Below are 20,217 nucleotides of genomic sequence, written 5' to 3' on the forward strand. Positions count from 1 at the left end.
TTTTCTTTTTTTGTTACTAAAGGATGGCTCTTTGGATGGGGAGAGGGATTTATTAGTATTGAGAGTGATCTAAAAACAATATGTTTCAAAATGGAGAAACCAATCCCCTCTCCCTAAAAAAAAAAAAAAACAAAAGCAAAAACACCTGTAGCTATCCTAAATATTAAATCTTTGTCCAGTGACCAGCTAGACCATCTAAAGATTGCTGAATTTGAGGTCAAATCCCAGCTAGTCCTTGTTGCCTTGGTGACCTCAGGCAAATCTAATTTCTTCGGACCTTAGTTTGTTAGTCTACAAAATAAAGGTTTGGACCAAATATTCTAAAGTCCCTTTCAGATCAGAAACTACCATCCTAAGATATTCTCATCATAAAAGAAATTAGAGGCCTTTTCAAAGGAAGTTTCTGCTAAATGGGAGCGTAGTTCATGAATCCTTTTTGGAGAGACAAAAGAGTTGACAAAGTTGGTTTCTTTGTGTGTCTGAAGACAATAAGAAACCAAATTTTATGGAACAGTTATTTTTCACTGTTCATGGTAAATATAAATAAAGACCAAAATGGAGGTAATTATAGTTTATAAGCTCACATCTGTTGTGAATGATAAAAAACTAGAGAAATTCTGTGATGAAGTTTGACATGATCCTTTAATCCAAATCAACATATTTTGATACTCAGTAACTTTAATGCCAAGGTAGGTGCAAGGAAAAATGGTGAAAATAGCTTTAAAATCAAGTCTCAGTTTTACTAAAGGAAGGAGGCCAAAGGTCTATAGATTTTTCAGAAGTCTTACACCTCTATTTCATAAATACTTTCTTCCAGATGAGAATCAGAAGGTCCTGGAGAACAGCCATATTAATATAGCAAACAGTACTTTTGGTACTTTAAAATTTGCAAAGTGATTTTCTTAGGTGATCTCATTTGATCTTCACATCCTATCACAGATGGTTATCCCTGTTCTATATCTGGGTAAACTCAGTCTCAGTGAGATTAAGTAATTTGCTCATGGTCATATAGCTAAGAAGTATGAGATGCAAGATATAAATTAAGATGCCTCCAAACCCTACTTCCACTGTCATGCTGCCTTTCAAAAATGAAATTGACTAGTCCACATAGATTGAAAATTGAGAATGGAAAAAGAAGTGGAACTTGATTATCACTCTTCACTTCAAAAATTAACCAAAGTAAAACAATCATAACAACCCTTTTCTCTTCTTCTCTACATTCCACTTTTGATGATCTCATCAATTCCCATCGGTTCCATTTTCCTCTCAATGCAGGTCACTTTAAAATGTACACATCCAGTGTACTTCTTTCTCCTGGGCTCCATTACCAAATCACAAAGTCAGCATGTCCAAAACAAAACTCATTGCCTTTCCTCCTAAAGCCACCCCTCCTCTAACCTCCAGGGGCCTCCACCGGTCCCTTTCAGTTCAAACTCAATGACCTTGTGTTCCCTTTTTCTTTCATAATTTGCTATCATCAGTACTTTCAGTGACCTAGGTTTTCAATTCAGTAATCCTTAACTCTTCTTTTTTCCTTCACTCTTATTTACAGTTGGGTGCCAAGTCTTATTTTTATTTCCGCAGCATTTCTTCCACCTTTCTCCTTCTTTGTATTCACATAGACCTTGCCCTAATTCAGGTCACCATTACCTCTTGCCTGGCACTAGAGGAGACTCCTACTTGGCCCCCCTGTGTCAGATCTATCCCTTCTTGTACTCCATGCCTAGAATGCATTCCCTTTTTATTTTTGCTTCTTAGAATTCCTAATTTCCTTCAAGACTCTTCCACAGTGCCTTTCTTTATCTCCATACTTAGTGCTTGCACTGTGATTGTGATAGCCTTGATCTTTTAGTCGCCTACATGTGTTGTACTGTTGCACTGTTGCAATCTATACAGACTTCTGTGTCTGGCCATAATCTACTATCATAACATCACAGATTTATAACTGAAAAGGGACCTTAGAAGCCATCCAAACCCAAATCCCTCATCTAGCTCTCCTTTTGCCTCACTTCTACTCCAGATTCACTTTCTACTCTGCAAAGTCTTGATCAGTTCAGCTAATTAGTTCAGCTTTTCATTGCTCATTATTTGTTTATCCCCATGTCGTCTCACCACTTATCCCTTTCTGTGACTTGACTTTGCCTTTTCCTCATATCCATCTTCTCTCCAACTGTTCATGTGTTGCTGAATACTACTAAAAAAAAAGTTATAAAGCCATACTGATGGAAGTCCACTGAATTTTTGTTACCATTCTCACATGGGCCCTTACAACTATGTGCTACATACTCCACGCAAAAGCTCTTTTAAACTTACTCTTCTTTTCTCAATCTGCCTAAATCATGTTCTTCTGTCCTGCCCTCTTATCAAAGCCTTATTTGACTGAAAAATTTAAGGCTGTCCATTACTAGCTGTTTCTCCCCACTTCTGTACTTCAGAGCACATCAGTATCCTCCCATTTTCTCCTCCAGGGAGAAATGAAGTATCCCTTCTTTTTAACACCAACCCTTCTCTCTTCCCTCTCCCTCAATATGTTCCCTTAATCCCAAACCTTCCAGTCTCCTCCAAGGATATCCTCTTTTATTCATCACCTCTCTAATTTACAGCTTCTCCTCATCCTCTGGTTCTTTCCCTAATGTCTCTAAACATGCCCACATTTCCTCACCCTTATGAATCAGTAGTCCATTCCCTCAAGCTATTACCTTACAATTAGCCACCATTTACAGCCAAACTTCTGGAAAAAGCTGGCTGCCCTCATTGTCTCTCTACTTATTCACTTCCTACTCACTTCTCAGCACCTTGCAATCTGACTGTCCTACACTCAGCTAAAATCACTCTCTTTAAGGTCATCAGTAGTCTCTTTATTGCCTTTTCTCAGTTCTCATCCTTCTTGACTTTTCTTCAGTTTGGCCCACCTCCTTCCACCTGAATATACTCTGCTCCTTGGGTTATTGTGATACTGTTTTGTTATGCTTTTTTTTTCTTTGTCTGCTTTTCAGGTTCATGATTGATATTTATCCCAGTCCATGAATATGTACCTCATGGCTCTGCCCTAGGCCTTTTGTTCTCCCTTTATATTTCTGGTCTCATAAACTTCCATGGATTTAGCTATAATCTCTATCCCATTGATACCCAGACCTGCACACCTTCTCTTCTGAGCTTTGGTCCCACATCTCCAACTGCCTGGTCAGTATCTCCACCTGGATATACTCTTTAGGTACTTCTGTCAATAGATACAGACCCATATGCCTTTTTTTCCTCATCTTTATGACAGTGATGTATATGGTATATTCACAATATAATGAGAAAGAAACAGGATGGCTTTTGCATATTGTCCTCTATAGCAGACTACATCTTTTCAGCCACAGGTGAATTTTGCAGGAAATAAATACAAGATTCTGCAACATACTCGTTGATTGTAAAAGAAAAAGTAAGCATTTGACTTAGTAGAGCAAAACTTAGCCTTAAAGGCTATCTTCCAACAAGTGCATGTTTTAAGCTCCTATAAAATACCTTGTTACTTACTGTTAAGACAGTGACATGCATTTGGATGGCCAGCCTATTGAGTTAGTAGATCAGTACATCAGTTAGCAAGCATTTATTAAGTGTCTCCTTTGTTCCAGGTACTATGTCAGGCAATATGGATACAGAAACAAAAATGAAAACCATCCCTGTCCTCAGAGGGGGAAAACATATACATATATAAATAAACACAGGGAACTTGAGAGCTCAAGCTAGGTCTCATGAAGCTGGTATTTGGGTTGGGCTTTCAAGAAAACTTAGGATTGAGAGAAATGAAGATGAGAGATAAAATATGTATATTTCAGGTATAGGGAACAGTCAGTGCAAAGACATGGTGTTGAGCGATGAAATGCCATATATGAGGAATTGCAAGAAGGTCAGTATGACTAGATCACATTGTTCATGGGAATAACAGGAAATAAGGCTGAAAAGGTAGGTTGGGGCCAGGTTGGAAAGGGCTTTAAATACCCTTAAAAAATTGGTTTTATATTTAATTCTGGATATAATAGGGAGTCACTGGAGATTATTGGGTAGAGGGAAAAACATGGTCAGATTTGCACTTTAGGGAAAACCAATCTGACAGTTGTATAAAACATGGATTGCAGTGAGGAGAGAGACTTGGAACAGGCCAACTTAATAGTTTATTGCAATAGTTTAGGTACTGCAGATGGACAAATGAATTAAGTAACAGAATTGAATTGGTTGAAAAGAGATTGCTTTGGGGAAATTCCATTATGCTTTTACAATCCCAGGCTGCATCCCAGTGCAAATATCAACCTTTAACACAAATGTTCTCATAGTCATGCTCTATGGCACCAAATCTTTTGAAACATCACCATTTCTAAGTTACAGATAAACCAAAGGGCAATAGATAGACATAGTGGGCACAGACTCAAGCATCATTGTACTGGTGACTACATTGAAGGAGTGACATGAGTGATGTCAAGTGGCAAAAATGAGGATCACACAAACAGCTTGAGTGCTCTGCAATACACACAAAATGTAAAAAAAGACCTGAAGGAAGGTCTTCAGCATATTAGGCTTGTTTTCTGAGGAGGATTTCTGGGACAACACAAACAATTCGCAAGATGACATGGCGCAGATGGGTCATTCTCTATGCTGCTGGATGGAATTAATTGTTAGTGTGAAATCACAGATCTGTCCAAATATTCAAAAATGGAAATGTTTTGTATGTGAAGTTCATTTTCTTCAGAGTTAATTGATAGCTGTTCCTCAGTGAGACTTGAGTTTTATATGAGCTTTGTTTTTATTTCCCTGGAAATAAAATTGGATTTCCTTCTTTTATCACTTCTTATAATAACTTGAGATTTACTGTGCAGTAGATTGAATAGGAGAATGGTATCACTTGTGATTTTTACATTTTCATTCTATGTTGATGATAACATACTTTAAATGCCTTTTTTTTCCAAGTACATTAAACTCTTGTGAGGTGGGAATATATGTTAAATCTGATAGTTGAAATAACTCGAAATCTCTTCCTTCTACCCAGGCCCTGTTTTTATTTTGTGGGGTCATTACTGCATGCTATTGTTGCTGCTGTCTGTGCTGCTGCTTTAACTGCTGCTGTGGAAAGTGTAAACCTAAACCTCCTGAAGGTGATGACCAAGAATACTACGTCTCCCCAGAGGATTTGGAGGCACAGTTACAGTCTGATGAGAGGGGTAAGTATCTTTAACAGTTACAGCCCATGAAATAGTTACAGCCTCCAGTGTGTGAGTGGGTAATAGCTAGAATGATCCCTGAACCAGTGTTGAACTATCTTGTCAAACAGGAGGGCATTGATACTGTGCTTGGAGTGTTTTTGGTGGAAGCTGGGACGTTTGAGGTGTGAACATGGAAATTTGAGGTAAAAATAGAAACAAGAATGACCAGATTTACATAAATAATTGTCTCCCACCCATTGACTCTGTAGTAATAGTAGAATTGTGGGGTTGGAAATTTGGATACTGGTGGTGGTTGGGAGGGATGGAGAAGGTGGACTTATAGTAATGGGTAGCTAAAAAAAAAATCTCAAGAAATTGAAGGTTTATTGGGGTGGGGACAATTAACAGTTTTTTGGTCTCAGAGCAACAATGTTACTATGATCTGTCATAGTGACTTGTTGAAATGATCATTCTATTCCATTTCCTAATAAAGGGAATGGAGTGTTTCTGTTTAGGAATTTAGTTGTCATGTAACAAAAAGTGTGTGTGTACCTTTGTTCTCTTAGTGCAATAAAGTATGTGTGTTTTCCCCTTTTTCAGAGGCTACAGACACACCTATTGTGATACAACCAGCATCAGCCACAGAGACCACCCAGCTCACAACTGACTCCCACCCCAGCTACCATACTGATGGATTTAACTAAGTTAAGAAAACACTGTAATTAGAACGGATAAATCAGTACCTGGCCAATCAACATTAGAATCATGAACAGTAGAAATAGAGATCGGGGAGGGAACAACTCCTGCCACAGGGAAAGGGCAGATACTGACCTGCCAAGAATATTTTGTAATCCCTTCCGCCTTTTCTGTCACCTTCAGTGTCGTATCTTGATGATACATGAAGTGCTGTAGCATGCAGTATTTAAAGCAGTTTAGCTACGGTCTTCCTTCTTTTTTTTTTTTTAATAGCATGTATGGGGTTATGTTTTATGTATGTCTGTGTTGTAAATGTATCGAGGAGTTACTGAATTAAGTGAATAATGGAAGCAATCTGCATTCTAAGCAGTGGTACCAGCCTAAATATATTTTTCGATCTACAAGTTTAAGTGAGAATTGCTCTGAAGCCACTTTTGCTTCCGTACAATTTAGCTCTGAGGACCTTTAGGAAATAGGAAGGGGAATTCATCTTTCTCAACCAAGAGTACTTGTTCACATTCCCTGTACCTATGTTAAAGCCACTGTATGACTTAGGACAAAATGGAAGGATATTTCCAGATGGGAATTTTATCCTTATCAGTTTTTGACCTTTGTATACTGGATTACTGTTTGACACTTTCCTTTTTTCTTAAGCCCCAGAAATGATGGACAGTTCCTTGCCCAGAGTCAGAATACCTGTGTTTTGGTCCCAACTCCCCTACTTCTCTATATGACCTTGGGCAAGTCACTAAACCTCTCTGAGCCCTAGTTTGCTTATCAGTAAAATAAGGGGGTTAGATTACATGGCTTCAGGTCCCTTCCAGATTCAGTGATTATGAAGGAATTTGGAAATACGAAAATGACTCTTCAGAAGACATAATCCCTGTGTTTATGTGGTATATAGTTTGTACCTGATCTCTTCAACCTTGTTTACGTACATCATTGTGAGTTTTTTCCTCCTCAGGTAAATTTATTGTGGAAATGAAAACGATTTCCTTTTTTTATATTGAAACCAAATCATGTTTGCACAGTGTTTAAAACTGGTTTTCTGTATCTAAAATTTACTTTAAGGTTCTTCTGTAAGCCCAAACAGCTACTCTACAGTGTAATCATTGTTGTATTTTTCTTCCTATTATTTGCATTTAACAGATTCCATGCTAAGGAAGATTCAGGGTGTTTAAGTTGGCAGTGGTTGCTTCTGCCCCCCACCACAGTAGGGGTTGTGAGGGTAAAACAGGGCAACAGAGTAAAGAGTCAGAATAGCTCTCAATTTCCATGCATGTACCCTGGAATTAGATGTACACTGTATTCATTACCTTGCATTCTTTTACTCAGTTCAGTTTTGTTTTCCCCTGCCCCATCTTTCTTGCTTTTTGTTTGACATTCCTCCAGTCATCATTCCCATTAGAGATCCTCTTCAGCAGTTAATTTAAAGTAACAAAGTGTGTCCCTGGTTTAGATTCTAGTGCTGAAGGCACACAGAATTTCTTCTATAAGGCTCGATATAGGGGCCTCCTTCAAAGACATTGTAAATTGCAATATTGATAAATAATCACCTGGAAAGTTACCCTAGCCTAACTTTGCCTGTATTCAAATGATTTTAGAGTTCTAAAGGGACTAGTTGGTCAGCCTGCCAAGTCAGTCCAAATTTTTCTTAAAAGCTCTTTGGTCCAGAATGGCAATGGGCAAATTATAGTATCCAGGATCAATTGTAATGGTGCTCTTTACTAAGCCCCACCACATAAACCTTTATCCTTTTCTTTGTCCCTCTTGTTTTCATTTTTTTTCCTTTCTCCCTTCTTTTCTCCCTTATGTCTTAGCCCTGCCATAATCACCAGTGGGTATCTATGAAGGTATCATGTCATTGCCCCCATTTTGAAATTTTATAAAGCAAATGTCTCTTTTAGAATGAGTTCATAGGTTCAAGAAAAGCTGGTTCTGTGATCCTTGTCAGCTAAAAACAAGACTGATAGAATTAAGAATGGAGTACATTTGTTTCTACTTTGACCTAAGAATTGGCAAACAAAATCATTCTTCTCAGCTCCTGTTTCTTAACTATTTGGCCCTGATGCTTCATTAACAAAGAGCTTCATATGATGAATAAAACTATGCTGTATAATTATTGGTCTTATTACATTTTCATATGAACTTTCTTTTATGTTGGGAGTGGATTTCCCATCCTTATTTCTTAGTAGACATTTTAATTGATGCCATTTGCAGGAAGTATCTAAGGAATTTTCTATGTGAAGTGAATATAATAGGTTTCCTAAGTTACATGCCTGATATGTGCTAGGTTAGAGAACTCTGGACTACTTTTCTCCCCAGGAGCTTGATTTAAAAGAACCATAGTAGTAACTCCCCTTGTTGAATCTGTGAAACCTTTTTAGATTGGGGGGGAGGGGTGGCAATTTTTTGTTTCTTCCTTGGTTTCTTGTTATTCTTTCTTAAACAATGTCCTTAATGGTTAAAACTGAAAATTTCTTCAACATTAAGTAGAATTTGGGAGCAAGGTGAATCTGGTTTGGTTTTGTTTTGTTTTTTCTCACTAGGACTTGCCAAAAATCAACTCTTGTTTTACCCATGAGCCTGCTGGGCCTCTTGGCAGATCTGAGGACCTAGATCTGAGATCGAATGATAATCTTTATACAAGGCATGATATTGTAATGACTGTCATAACACCATCAGGGAGAGAATTCTGATTTAGACAATTTTCCCCTTCATGCTTATACCCATATTTCTCTGTAAACTTTCCTTCTTCCATATTAAGAGAGAGGCCTAATAAAAAACTCCAACCTTGCATTTAAAAGCAGCAATAGCTGGTAAGAGGCACAAACTTTCTTCTAACGGTGTATAAGCCTGACCAGTACTGTATTTGGACCTGGTTTTCAGAATATGGTTTGTTGGCTGTTAATAACGCCACTGACACATTACTCCCTGAGGGAAGCAATTGAAAGTAGTGGGAGAAATGTATGACATCTAGCTTTGTGAGCAGCATTAAAATGATCATAGATAATTCCATTGACAATGAAAGAGGATAATGCTTAAATGAATCTATGCTCTAATCATGAATTATGTTCACCTTTTTTCAAGCTCTAATAAACCTCTGTTACAGGAGGTGGAAAGTCCATTTTGGTAGCTTCATATTTCATGCACTCTGAAAATAAAGGAGCATGATGGGATAACAAAGTGATCTGTGCCATTAAAAAGAATAATTCAGCTTAAAATTCATGTTGGTGACAAGTGTGTATGGTTTTAAATTTGTGTTTTCAAAAAGAATACTTTAGAAGTGATTTTCTTCCAGAGCTGCCAAAAACAAAGTTTCAAAACTGTTTAATCAACTCTCATAGTAGGAAACTGCCCTGTTTTTAAGTGATTATGGTGGTAGCACTACAAAGGAAGTGGATTTATCTTATTTTAAAATATTACTGACAACTTGGAATATGCTCCAGAATGGCTTCCACCTTCTCCTCCCAGACCTTTCAGCCTATTGGGTAAAACTGAACCATTGTAGTTTATAAATAAGGAGACTTATCTGGTAAACTGTTTCTAGGTCCATGTTTGACATAATCTTTATGAGTCTTATAAAAATTGATTTAGTAAACTAATGTTATCCTTTTTAAAATGTTATTGGTATCTTTTGTTTTTATACTTTCATTTCTAAATATCTCCTCTCCCTTCCCCAGAGAGCCAACCTTTGTAACAAAAAATAACAATAATAATAATAATGATGATGATGATAGTCCCAAGAGGATTGTAGAAGATTCAGAAGCCTCTTATCTATGTGTGTCAAAGTGTGAGTAATTTGCCAGGTTTACATTCAGGTTATATGAATATTGGTTAAAACTATAAAGATTTTCCCAGGATTGGAAGCATGTCTGAAGAAATTTCTGGCCAATTTTTTTTCCTTGCAAAGGAGTTTAAGGAAACAATGGCTTCCACGCTTCAACATTGTGTGCCAAGATTCTTCCAGCTTCCCTGAGCTCAGAACCATCACAGATGGACTGGTGTTCTGGGATGGAGCCTGGGACGTTAAAATGGGGAGAAGCTTATTAACCATACTGAATACTTGCTTCAAAATCCAGAAACTTTGATGAAAATAGAAGCCAACTTTTTTTGTGTTTGTCTCTCCAGTATCACTTTTGAGTTTTCACTTTATTTTTAAAAAGTTTCTTTCCTAGTCACAGTTACTTAGGTGCTTTCTGAGATATGGGGTGTATCTTTATGAAAGTTTAAAAATTAGATCTTCCCATCATTCCCTTATGGCAAAAGTCAACAGAGGAAGTCAGATCTGAGAAGATGCAGATTTGACCTCTTTCACTCACACATACATGCGCTCTCTCTCTCTCTCTCCCTCCATACACACCCATATGAGAGAAATTTTTGAGATAATTTACTCTTGGGATGTCCCCTAAAGTAATAGTATTTAATTTTTTTAAATTATATTCTCTAGTTCTATCATCTCATAAATATTAACAAGGTATTTGTTAGTGTTGCCTCTAGAGTGTACACGAAGCTGTTTTTTAAAGGCCACTTTTCTTACATAACTAGTGCTGAAGTTGGTGCAGCTGATACTAGTCTCATTTCTTTTACAGTAGAAATCCCATTGCTTTTAGGAAAACTGTGAAGAAAATTGTTCTCGAAATAAATTAAATGGTTTTTGCACCTGATTATAAACAAGATTTTAGAGTTTCATTTTTTGTTTGTATTTTGTTTTGATATGATATATAGCAAATTGTCGAATTTTCCATTTATTCTCCGTTTATAAGACTTGTGAACATCTTGACAACTGATCGTATTTTCTATTTCTACACAGGAATGTTTTGAACCCATTTTATTTGTAGTTTCATTTTTGAGCTTTGTATTGTTTATAAACTGTTTCAGATATTTGTGTTCATTGTGTTCTTTAATTTTTCTTAAGCTCTCTAAAATCAAATGGATACAAGTAGACTTTACTAGAAACAAATCAGTAATCTGGCCAGAGAATAGATTGAAGCCTTGAAACTACATATATGTTGAGTGATCATGATAAAACACATTTTCCCTGAAAGACAACTTTTATCAGTAACCATATCTTATTACAAAGCCCATCTGACTGTTTTTTCCTGCCTTTGTGAGATTGAGCTCTTTTTACCCAGAAACATTGCTTCTATGTATTTGGGCTTCTTACTGTTTAAACTCTTTGTGAGGCTTGAAATCTGACTAGGATCCTAACCTCTCAGAAGCCTCATGAAGTCCACATATCTTTCAGACTTGGGCAAGGAACCTGAACGTGTCTTTTCAATGTTAGCTCAATTCTGAAACGGTTAATTAGGCATGCCACCAATTTAAATAAAAAATGTGGAAAGGAAAAAAACTTTGCCAGCATTCCATTCCCTAAAGGAGAAGGGGTGTCCTGTGCTCAAGAGGCTGAACTGTTTGTCTATAGTCAGTTCAACTCAATTTTTAATAAACTTTTCTGTTAGAAAATGTAGAATCATGTAAAAATAAAAGATCAATGTGCCACCAACTGTGTGACTAGGGTTTATGCTTAATACTGAGAGGGGAAATCAAATCGACTAGTTTACAGGATGAAGGGTAATACTTAGAATGAAAGGTGCTTCTCTCCTGTCTCATTTATTTGGGTATGTGTTGCTTTCATTGTAGATTGAGTTATCTGTCCTTGTGGTTTTATGTTCAACAGTGGCTTCCTTTGGTGTTTTACATCCAGTTTTGAACCCCCTTATCCTCCCTTGGACCAGTTGCTAAGCATAAGATTTTGTTTAGGTGGGGACAGTTCAAACTTTTTTTTTTTTGAGGCAATCAGGGTTAAGTGATTTGCCCAGGGTCACCCAGATAGTAAGTGTCTGAGGTCAGATTTGGAGTCAGGTCCTCCTGACTCCAGGGCCAGTGCTTTATCCACTGTGTCACCTGGCTGCCCTGACAATTCAAACTCAACAAGAATTCTGGATGGTAAGTGCTTGGAGCTCCTAGAATGATTGAGTTGAGAGGCTAGACATAGCGAAATAACTTACTTAACTGCTAACATTCAGAACTGTGAAGACAAACACAGAAATGTCCTTAATTGCAATTCGTGGTCCTGTGGTACTTGTAAAAAATGGAAACGTTTTCATGTCTTTGAAAAACAAGATTCAAATCACATGCTGTAAGTGAGATTGTGATATTGTGTATCTTTGTCATTTATGTACATATGTGTATATGTATATATTTATACAACAGGCATGTCAGTACTGTTGCTGTTAAGTAGCAAAGCAACAATAAAATTTGATTCTACCATGACTTATTCAAACTTTTGATTTGAAAAATGGAAGCAAAGGACACTGGCCTTAGACTGTTTCTTCTAGTTTCAAGAAAAGAAGAAAAATTAGATTTCTGTGAAACAGCTGTTGATGTGTCAATCCTGTTGTGTAAATAGAATGCTTGAGTGAGAGAAATCCATGACAGGCTGGAGAGCCCCTGCTGTTAGTTTAGATTTAGATTCCCCCGACTTCTTCCCAGTATTGGAATAGATGCATCCTGGGACAAGAGATGCTCAGGTCCATCTTTTTCACTGTATAGTCCATCCGCTCATTCTGCTTACAGGGAGAAACTACTATTTGGAGCATATTTGATAGGCTTTAAGAACTGGAAATGAGTTGCATTGGGCACAACAGTAGTAATTATCACTTAACAACATTCTTTTCTTTTGGTCTGAAGCACAAAATAGCTTCAAGGCCTTGGAGGTTCCTCCTGGTGTGAACAGATTCAAACACAAAGCACATTTGAATTATAAGTGAATTGCTGTCTGGGTCCACAAGATGTGAAGTATAGGGGAGGTTAGAGGACTTCCCTTCCCCCAGTTATTCCTCTTCCTCCTTTACCTCAAACATAAAAACCAGGGTTTTTTTGGCGCAATCCATGAGCCATTTAACTTTTAACATCTCCCTTTTTTCCAGTGCCCCAGCTTTGGGGAAGAGACTGGATAAGGGAAATGGATATTACATGATCTTTTACATATCCAAAACTGTAGGGAGGAGAAGGTTCTCAATTTTTTAGTACAAGTCAGACCCTGAATCAAATTAATAGTGATGGGAAGGTGTTTTGCTTTGCATTGTAAAAAACAACAACCCAAGTATAAATGCAATTATATATAGACATATATTTTATTATGTTGCTAAAGGACCATAATTTGAATTGTATGTAAGTAGATGTGGCTGTCAGAACTTTGTGGATTATTACACTTGATACTACTGAGCTCCTGTACATACATAAGGTTAAAGCCGAAGGAATTATTTTATGGTTTAGCATGGTAATTTATGTATTGTATGTCTGAATATCCACTAAAATAAAGATTGCTAAATTATCTATCTGAAACTACTGTTGTAAAATAAATGTTTTCAATGCATATCAGTTAGTGTTTGGTCTTTGTTTAAAACTGGCTTTATTGGACATAGAGGTTCTGTTGTAGCAGAAATCAGGTGACACAGCCCCTTACACATAATAGATGGTTAGTAAATGTTGAATGCATTATAGGGTGAATATTCTTCAGTTTCTGCCCTGTTAAATGTCCCAGGCCAATTAGCCTGTGCCTTTGGACAAATCAAAATAATCCTGCTGTAAGTTAATAATAATAATAGCTTACATTTATGTGGCGCTTTGGTTTACAAAGTGCACAGTTTATCTTACATTTCAGTGAGACCAAACTGACTAGAAACACACTAGATATGGTAGATAATACCTGACTAGTTTAATTGAACAGATTTGCTAAATGCCATTTATATACAAGGCCCTGTGCAAGATAGTAGAACCACAAAGATAGGATGTAGGTCTTGTCCTCAGTGTACTTACAAACTAATAGAGCAGGGGTGTGGTGCACAGAAATAGTTACAATATTAGGCAGAATTAATGAGCCAAGGGTAAAAGAAGTCAAGATAAAGTGATGAGAAATTTTAGGAGGCATCCATCACTCAGCAGGTTGCACTCTAGAGCAACTTAACATAAAAGTTGGCTTTAAAATTAAACCTTGAAGGTAGGGAGGTATTTTAAGATAAGATGGGGCATTTTGGGTATAGAGAATAATAGCATGGACAGAAAGAGAAAGTGTAAAGTAAGCATAGGAAAGGAGAGATGAGTGTCCAGTTTTGCTGAAATAAAGAGCAAGTGAAGGAATAATGTGATTAGGTCAGAGGACCTCATGTAGTACAATAAAGAGTTTGTACCATTGTGGACAAGAAATACCCACTAAAGATTTCTGATTGAAAAGATGATGTGATTAAAGCCATGCATCAGGAAGGATACTTGGGCTGCAGAATGAAGGGTCAGAAAAAGCTTGTGTGTGTGTTCATGCTCATGCTCCTGTGTGCAGGTATTCGAGGTAAGGGCTGTATTAGAAAGAATAGTGCCACTGCCTACAGTAAATGGAACTAGGGTAATGGTCAATGAATTATTCAATCCTTATTGCATTTTTTCCCCTCCCAACCAAAGAGAAAGCCTTCCGTCTTGGAAGGGTGGGAGTGGAGTAATAATGAATGGGATTGAAACTCAAGAAGGCAACTGATAAGATCGAAGCACCCAGCTACTACAAATAAGTTCCAGAGACCAGGCCAAAAGGGACTATATCCCAGGGTGCTCAAAGACTAGTTGATGTGTTTACCAAAAAGCAATGGGTGATCTTTGAGAAATTGTTGGGGCTCCTAGAGGAATAAATAGGGTCCTTCCCCCCCAAAAAAATGTGAGGGTGGTAGTGTCCAAATTATGGGATAGTAAGCTTGACTTGAATTTTTGCAAAAATTATTGAACTTAAAGACATTTAATTCAGTCAACATTTAGAAGTATATGTGGATTTCAGTGAAGGCCATCATATCCCTGAGGCAAGATGGCTATGGACTAGGTGAGCATTAAGAACTGGTTCTATTACCAGACCAGAAAGTAACGATTAATGGATTTATCTAACTTAAGAAAAGCTCTAGTGCCTCAGGAATCTGGCTTTACCCTCTGATGTTCATTTTTAGTGACAGGATAGTATCGTTATCACTAATAACACAGTATTGGGAGAGCTAACAATGGATGGAAAGAACAATGGGCTAATATAAGATAGAACATAAAAAGGATAATTGTGAAGGCTTACACTTGGATTCAAAACCAAACTGTATAAGCTCAGAATGGGGAAGATGTGGCCAGAAAATTATGCTTGAGAAGTTTTTTTTTATGTTTCACATGCCTGTTCAGTCATGTCTGACTCTTATGACCCCATGTGGGGTTTCAAGGCAAAGATACTGAAGTGGTTTGCCATTTCCTTCTCCAGTTCATTTTAGGTGAAGAACTGAGGCAAACAGGTAAGTGACTTTCCCAGGATCACACAACTAGTAAGTGTCTGAGGCCAGATTTGTTCTCACAAAGATGAGTTCCTGACTTCAGACCTGGCACTCTATCCACTTGCACCACCTAGCTGCCCCTGGATATCTTAGTAAACTATATTTTCAGTCTGAGTCAGTAGTGTAATATTGCAGTTTTCAAAAAAAGGTAATTTGATGTTAGGTTGAATTAATAAGCCACTAGTGTCCAAACCAAGAGAAGTCACACAGTTCCACTGTATTCTGTGCTGGGGGGAGGGGAAAGATTTTAGGAAGGTCATTAATAAAGTAGAATACATCCAGAAGGGATACACCCAAGGTGATATGGAAGCCATGCCATATTAAAATCAGTTAAGAGGGCAGCTAGGTGGCACAGTGAAGAACACCAGCCCTGGAGTCAGAGGACCTGAGTTCAAATTCGGCTTCAGACACTTAACACAAAACTAGTGTAACCTTGGGCAAGTCACTTAACCCCAATCGCCCTACCTTTTCCCCTCCAAAAAGAAAAGAAAATCAGTTAAGAAACTGGAGACACTTAGCTTGTGAAGAGAAGACTTGGGGATAGGATAAGGGCTATGAGAAAGGGGATATAATTGCTTTCTTCAGATATTTGAGAGGTTGTCTTTTGCAAAAGGGATTGAAGGGTCCACGAGTAGAAGTTACAGAGACAGATTTTGCCTCAGTGATATCTTGGATATCATGTGATCCAATTCCCTCATTTAAAAGACAAGAAACAAATCTAGTATGTGACCTGATGATTAGACCTGCCCCCAAAATGAAATGAGATGCCTTAGGAGGTAATAAGGTAATGAGCTCCTCCTTTCTAGGGGGAGACTTTAAGTGTAGTTTGGACTACAGTTTGATGATGATTCATTCAACAAGCAACTATAAACAAGGCTAAAAGAGTAAGACAATTTAAGAGATTAGAATGACCAGGTAAGAGATAATGAATGCCTGAACTGGAATGTTTGTAGTATAAAGTGGAAAGAGTGGAAAGGAGAGGCGGCTAGGTGACCCAGTGAATAGAGGACTGACCCTGTAGTCAGGAAGACCTAAGTTCAAATCTGGCCTCAGATACTTAACACTTACTAGCTGTGTAACTTTGGGCAAGTCACTTAACCCCAATTGCCCAGCCTTCCCTCCTCCAAAAAAGCAATAAAAAAAAGAGAGAGAGAAGTGGAAAGGAATAGATAGATTCTAAAAGATCGTTGATGAAGAAATTACTAGACTGCCAATTCTGGGTGATAAACCCACACTATAATAAAAACTATATCTAAAAACAAAAGCAAGCAAGCAATACAGATGTAAAATAAGGATTCCCAAACTCCCCACAATTTTTTTTTAATATGGTGCTGGAAATGCTAGCAACAGTGAGAAGAAAAAGAAAAGACATAAAGGTATGCAAAAAGGAGATAAAACTCTTTATTTGCTAATGATATGGTATTCTTGGAAAATACCAGGGAATAGGGGGTGGGGAGGGGCCAGGGGAAGCACAGTAGCTTCAGCAAAGTTGTCATCTACAAAATGTACCCTCTAAAATCAACTGCATTTCTCTATAATAATAAAATCCAAGAGGCAATAGCAAAAAGGGAAACCATATTCCAACAATAAAATGAATGATGTCTACTATCAGTCTACCAAAGCATACAGAAAATTTGTATAGATTTGATTACAAAATGTTCTTTAAAGTTATAAATAAAGAACAGTTTAAATAGCTGGAGGAATATTTGTGCTCATGGTTATGCCATGGTACTACAATAAAAATGGCAATACTATTAAAATTAATTTATGTTTTAAATACTATATCAGTCAAATTACTGAGAGAATACTTTATAAGACGATAAAATAATAGCAAAAGATCTAGCATATCAGGGAAAATGATGAAAAAAATAGGGGTTGGATAGAGCACTGATCTTGAAGTCAGGAGGATCTGAGTTCAAATCTGGCCTCAGATACTCACTAACTGTGTCACCCTGGGCAAGTCACTTAACTGCATCCAAAAGAAAGGAAGGAAGGAAAAGAAAGAGGGGGGGGAGGGAAGAAGGAAGGAAGGAAGGAAGGAAGGAAGGAAAGAAGGAAGGAAGGAAGGAAGGAAGGAAGGAAGGAAGGAAGGAAGGAAGGAAGGAAGGAAGGGAGGAAGGAAAGGAGGAAGAAAGGAAGGAAGAAAGGAAGGAAGGAAGGAAGGAAAGGAGGGAGGGAGGGAGGGAGGAAGGAAGGAAGGAAGGAAGGGAGGAAGGAAGGGAGGAAGGAAAGACAAAAGGAAAATAGCACTTCCAAACTTCAAACCATCTTATAAAGGAGCTGTCATCAAGACCATCTGATATTGGTTTAAAAATAGATAAATCAATGGAACACACTAGACGAGGGAGAATCAGAAACAATGACTCAATAGTCCAGTGTTTGATAAAGTGGAAAACAAATTACTCAGGGGGAAAACTGTTTTTTTTTTTAGAAAAACTGGAAAAACAGAAAAGCAATCTGGCAGAAATTAGGCTTTGACCTCTACCTTATACGATATTCCATGGTACATTCTAAATATATAAACAATCTTAATATTAAAGGGAATTGAAATATTATTTCAATATTTATTAATATTAAATTAATATTAAAAGGAAGTGTGTGTGTATGTGTGTGTGTGACTATTAGCCACCCATTCCTCACATGATAAGTGGTCAAAGGATATAAACAGTTCTCAAAAGAAGAATTGCAAACTATTCAGAACCACATGAAACAATACTCCAAATCAGAGAAATCTGAATCAAGACAATCCAGAGGTTTTACCTCATACCCCATGAATTAAAGGGGGAGGAAAGACAATAGTCAGTGCTGGAGGAGTTGTAGAAGGATAGGTACACATATCTCACTGGCCATATTGGCTAAGAAGACAAAACAGGAAAATAATAAATGCTGGAGAGGATGTGGAAAAATTGGAACACTAATCATTGTTGGTGGAGTTGTGAACTGATCCAACAATTCTGGAGCACAATCTGGAACTATGCCCAAAGGGCTAGAAATAAGTGCATACCTTTGACCCAGCAATACCACTTCTAGGGTTATATCCCAAAGAGATCAGAGAAGTAGAAGGAAGATGTACAAAAATATTTATAGCAGCTCTTTTTGTGGTGGCAAAGAATTGGAAATCAAGGGGATGCCCATCAATAGGGGAATGGCTGAACAAGTTGTGGTATATGAATGTAATGGAATATTATTGTGCTATAAGAAATGAGGAGCAGACAGACTTCATAATAACCTGGAGAAACTTACATAAACTGATGTTGAATGAGAAGAGCAGAACCAAGAGAAATTTGTACTCAATTACATTCACAATGTATGTGTGATGACTAACCTTGATAGATTGGACTCCTCTCAGCAATGTAAGGTTATAAGACAACCCCAAAAGACTCATGATGGAAAGAAATATCCACATCCAGAGAAAGAGCTGCAGAGTCTGAATACAGATTGAAGCAAGCTACTTGTTCTCTTTCTTTTTGTTTTGTTTTGTTTCCTCTTTCCCATTGTTCATTCCATTGGTTATAATCCTTCTTTACAACCTGACTAATGTTTAATGTGAAGGTATTTGTAGATTCTGTGTTTGACTGCATGCTGCCATGGAGAGGGAGGTGGGAAAGGAGGGGGAGAAAAAATTTGAGACTCAAGGGATTGTGGAACTGAATGATGTAAACTAAAAGTAAATAAACAAATTAATTTTTAAAAAGAAGACTCATGATGGAAAATGCTATCCATATCCAGAGAAAGAACTTTGAAGTCTGAATACAGATGGAAACAGACTATTTGTTCTCTTTTGTTTTGTTTTGTTTCTTCTTTCTCATGGTACCTCCCATTAGTTCTAATTCTTCTTCTTTTCTTTTTTTTTTTTTTTGCTCTTTGGAGAGCAGTTGGGGTTAAGTGACTTGCCCAAGGTCACTTGGCTAGTAAGTGTGTTAGGTGTCTGAGGTCAAATTTGAACTCAGGTCCTCCTGACTCCAGGGTCAGTGCTCTATTCACTGTGCCACCTAGCTGCCCCTCTAATTCTTCTTTACATCACGACTAATGTAAAAATGTGTTTAATATGAATGTATAAGTAGAATCTATATCAAATTGCACACCATCTTGGGGAGGAGGAAGGAAAAGGAGGAGAAAATTTAAAACTCAAAATCTTATGAAAGTGAATGTTGAAAACTAAAGCTAAATAAATAAATGTATATATACATACCGTATGTACATACATATGTGTTTATATAAGAAAGACTCAGAATGAAGAATGAGATATTTTTGGATATGACCAATGCAGAATTTTTGTTTGTTTGTTTGACTGTACATGTTTGTAACTGAGGTTTTATTTCCCTTTCATTCTTAGTTGGGAAGGGTTGGAGGGGGTACAAGAAAAGGCAAATTTTTGCTGATTGAAAAAATATATATTTTTAAAAGAAGTGAAATTGATTGTGGTGGCATGAGTTAGCTATTGGCAAAATCAAGTAAAAAGTGTCTTTCCTCTTCTAGACATGGGTCCAGTACCAGCCCTTCTGGTTCTCAAAGACTATTATATATACAACAAAGCCAGCAGCCTCAAGATCTCTAAGCTCAGAGAGAAGAAAAACAAAAGTAAAAAAAAAAAAACCAAATAAACAAAGCCTCTTCGTTTTTATGAAAAATAAAAGGCAGGGAGGGAATAGGGCGTAAATCTGTAGTACTTTGGACAGTTTCAAGGACGGGATTCTCTACTGTGCTTCCTTCCCAAAGATCTCTGTATTTTGAGCCTAGTGCTTCAAGCATTATAAGTTTTGGCTCCAATAACGACGGGCCCATCATACAGGTGAGGAAGCCAGAGACCCAGAAAAGTAGAGGTCATGAGGAAATCTAAATAGAAACTACTTCATGGGGCAATTGCTTAAATGTTTGAAAAGAGACCTGCATGTGTAATATGAAAAATATTCTTCCCGTATGTTAGGCTTTAGAGTTAGTTGGGGCTGCCTGCCAGCCTGATCTCTATGGCCCAAGGGGCTCCTTGG

General features: G+C 37.5%; 2 protein-coding genes across 3 annotated transcripts in view; both read left to right on the forward strand.

Annotated features, from left to right (window-relative positions):
• Nucleotides 1-13,262, forward strand: part of DNAJC5 (DnaJ heat shock protein family (Hsp40) member C5) — a 64,212-nt gene extending 50,950 nt beyond the window's left edge. Inside the window, exons 4-6 of one of the 2 annotated variants that reach the window (XR_011165348.1) lie at nucleotides 5,030-5,201; nucleotides 5,312-5,386; nucleotides 5,784-13,262. Coding sequence is in view for 1 of the 2 variants with exons in the window: in XM_069072674.1 (XP_068928775.1) it covers nucleotides 5,030-5,201; nucleotides 5,784-5,887 (276 nt within the window). In the remaining variant the exon portion in view is untranslated. The remainder of the gene's footprint in view (nucleotides 1-5,029; nucleotides 5,202-5,311; nucleotides 5,387-5,783) is intronic. The other variant, XM_069072674.1, reaches the window with a different exon arrangement.
• PRPF6 (pre-mRNA processing factor 6) overlaps nucleotides 1-20,217 on the forward strand; it is a 324,132-nt gene that overhangs the window by 87,458 nt on the left and 216,457 nt on the right. The gene's annotated exons all lie outside the window — the stretch shown is intronic.

This window comes from Petaurus breviceps, unplaced genomic scaffold (assembly GCF_028583685.1).
Source record: "Petaurus breviceps papuanus isolate PSGF00001 unplaced genomic scaffold, PetGlider_PUasm1.0 90847, whole genome shotgun sequence".
In the NCBI taxonomy this organism is placed as follows: Eukaryota; Metazoa; Chordata; class Mammalia; order Diprotodontia; family Petauridae; genus Petaurus; species Petaurus breviceps.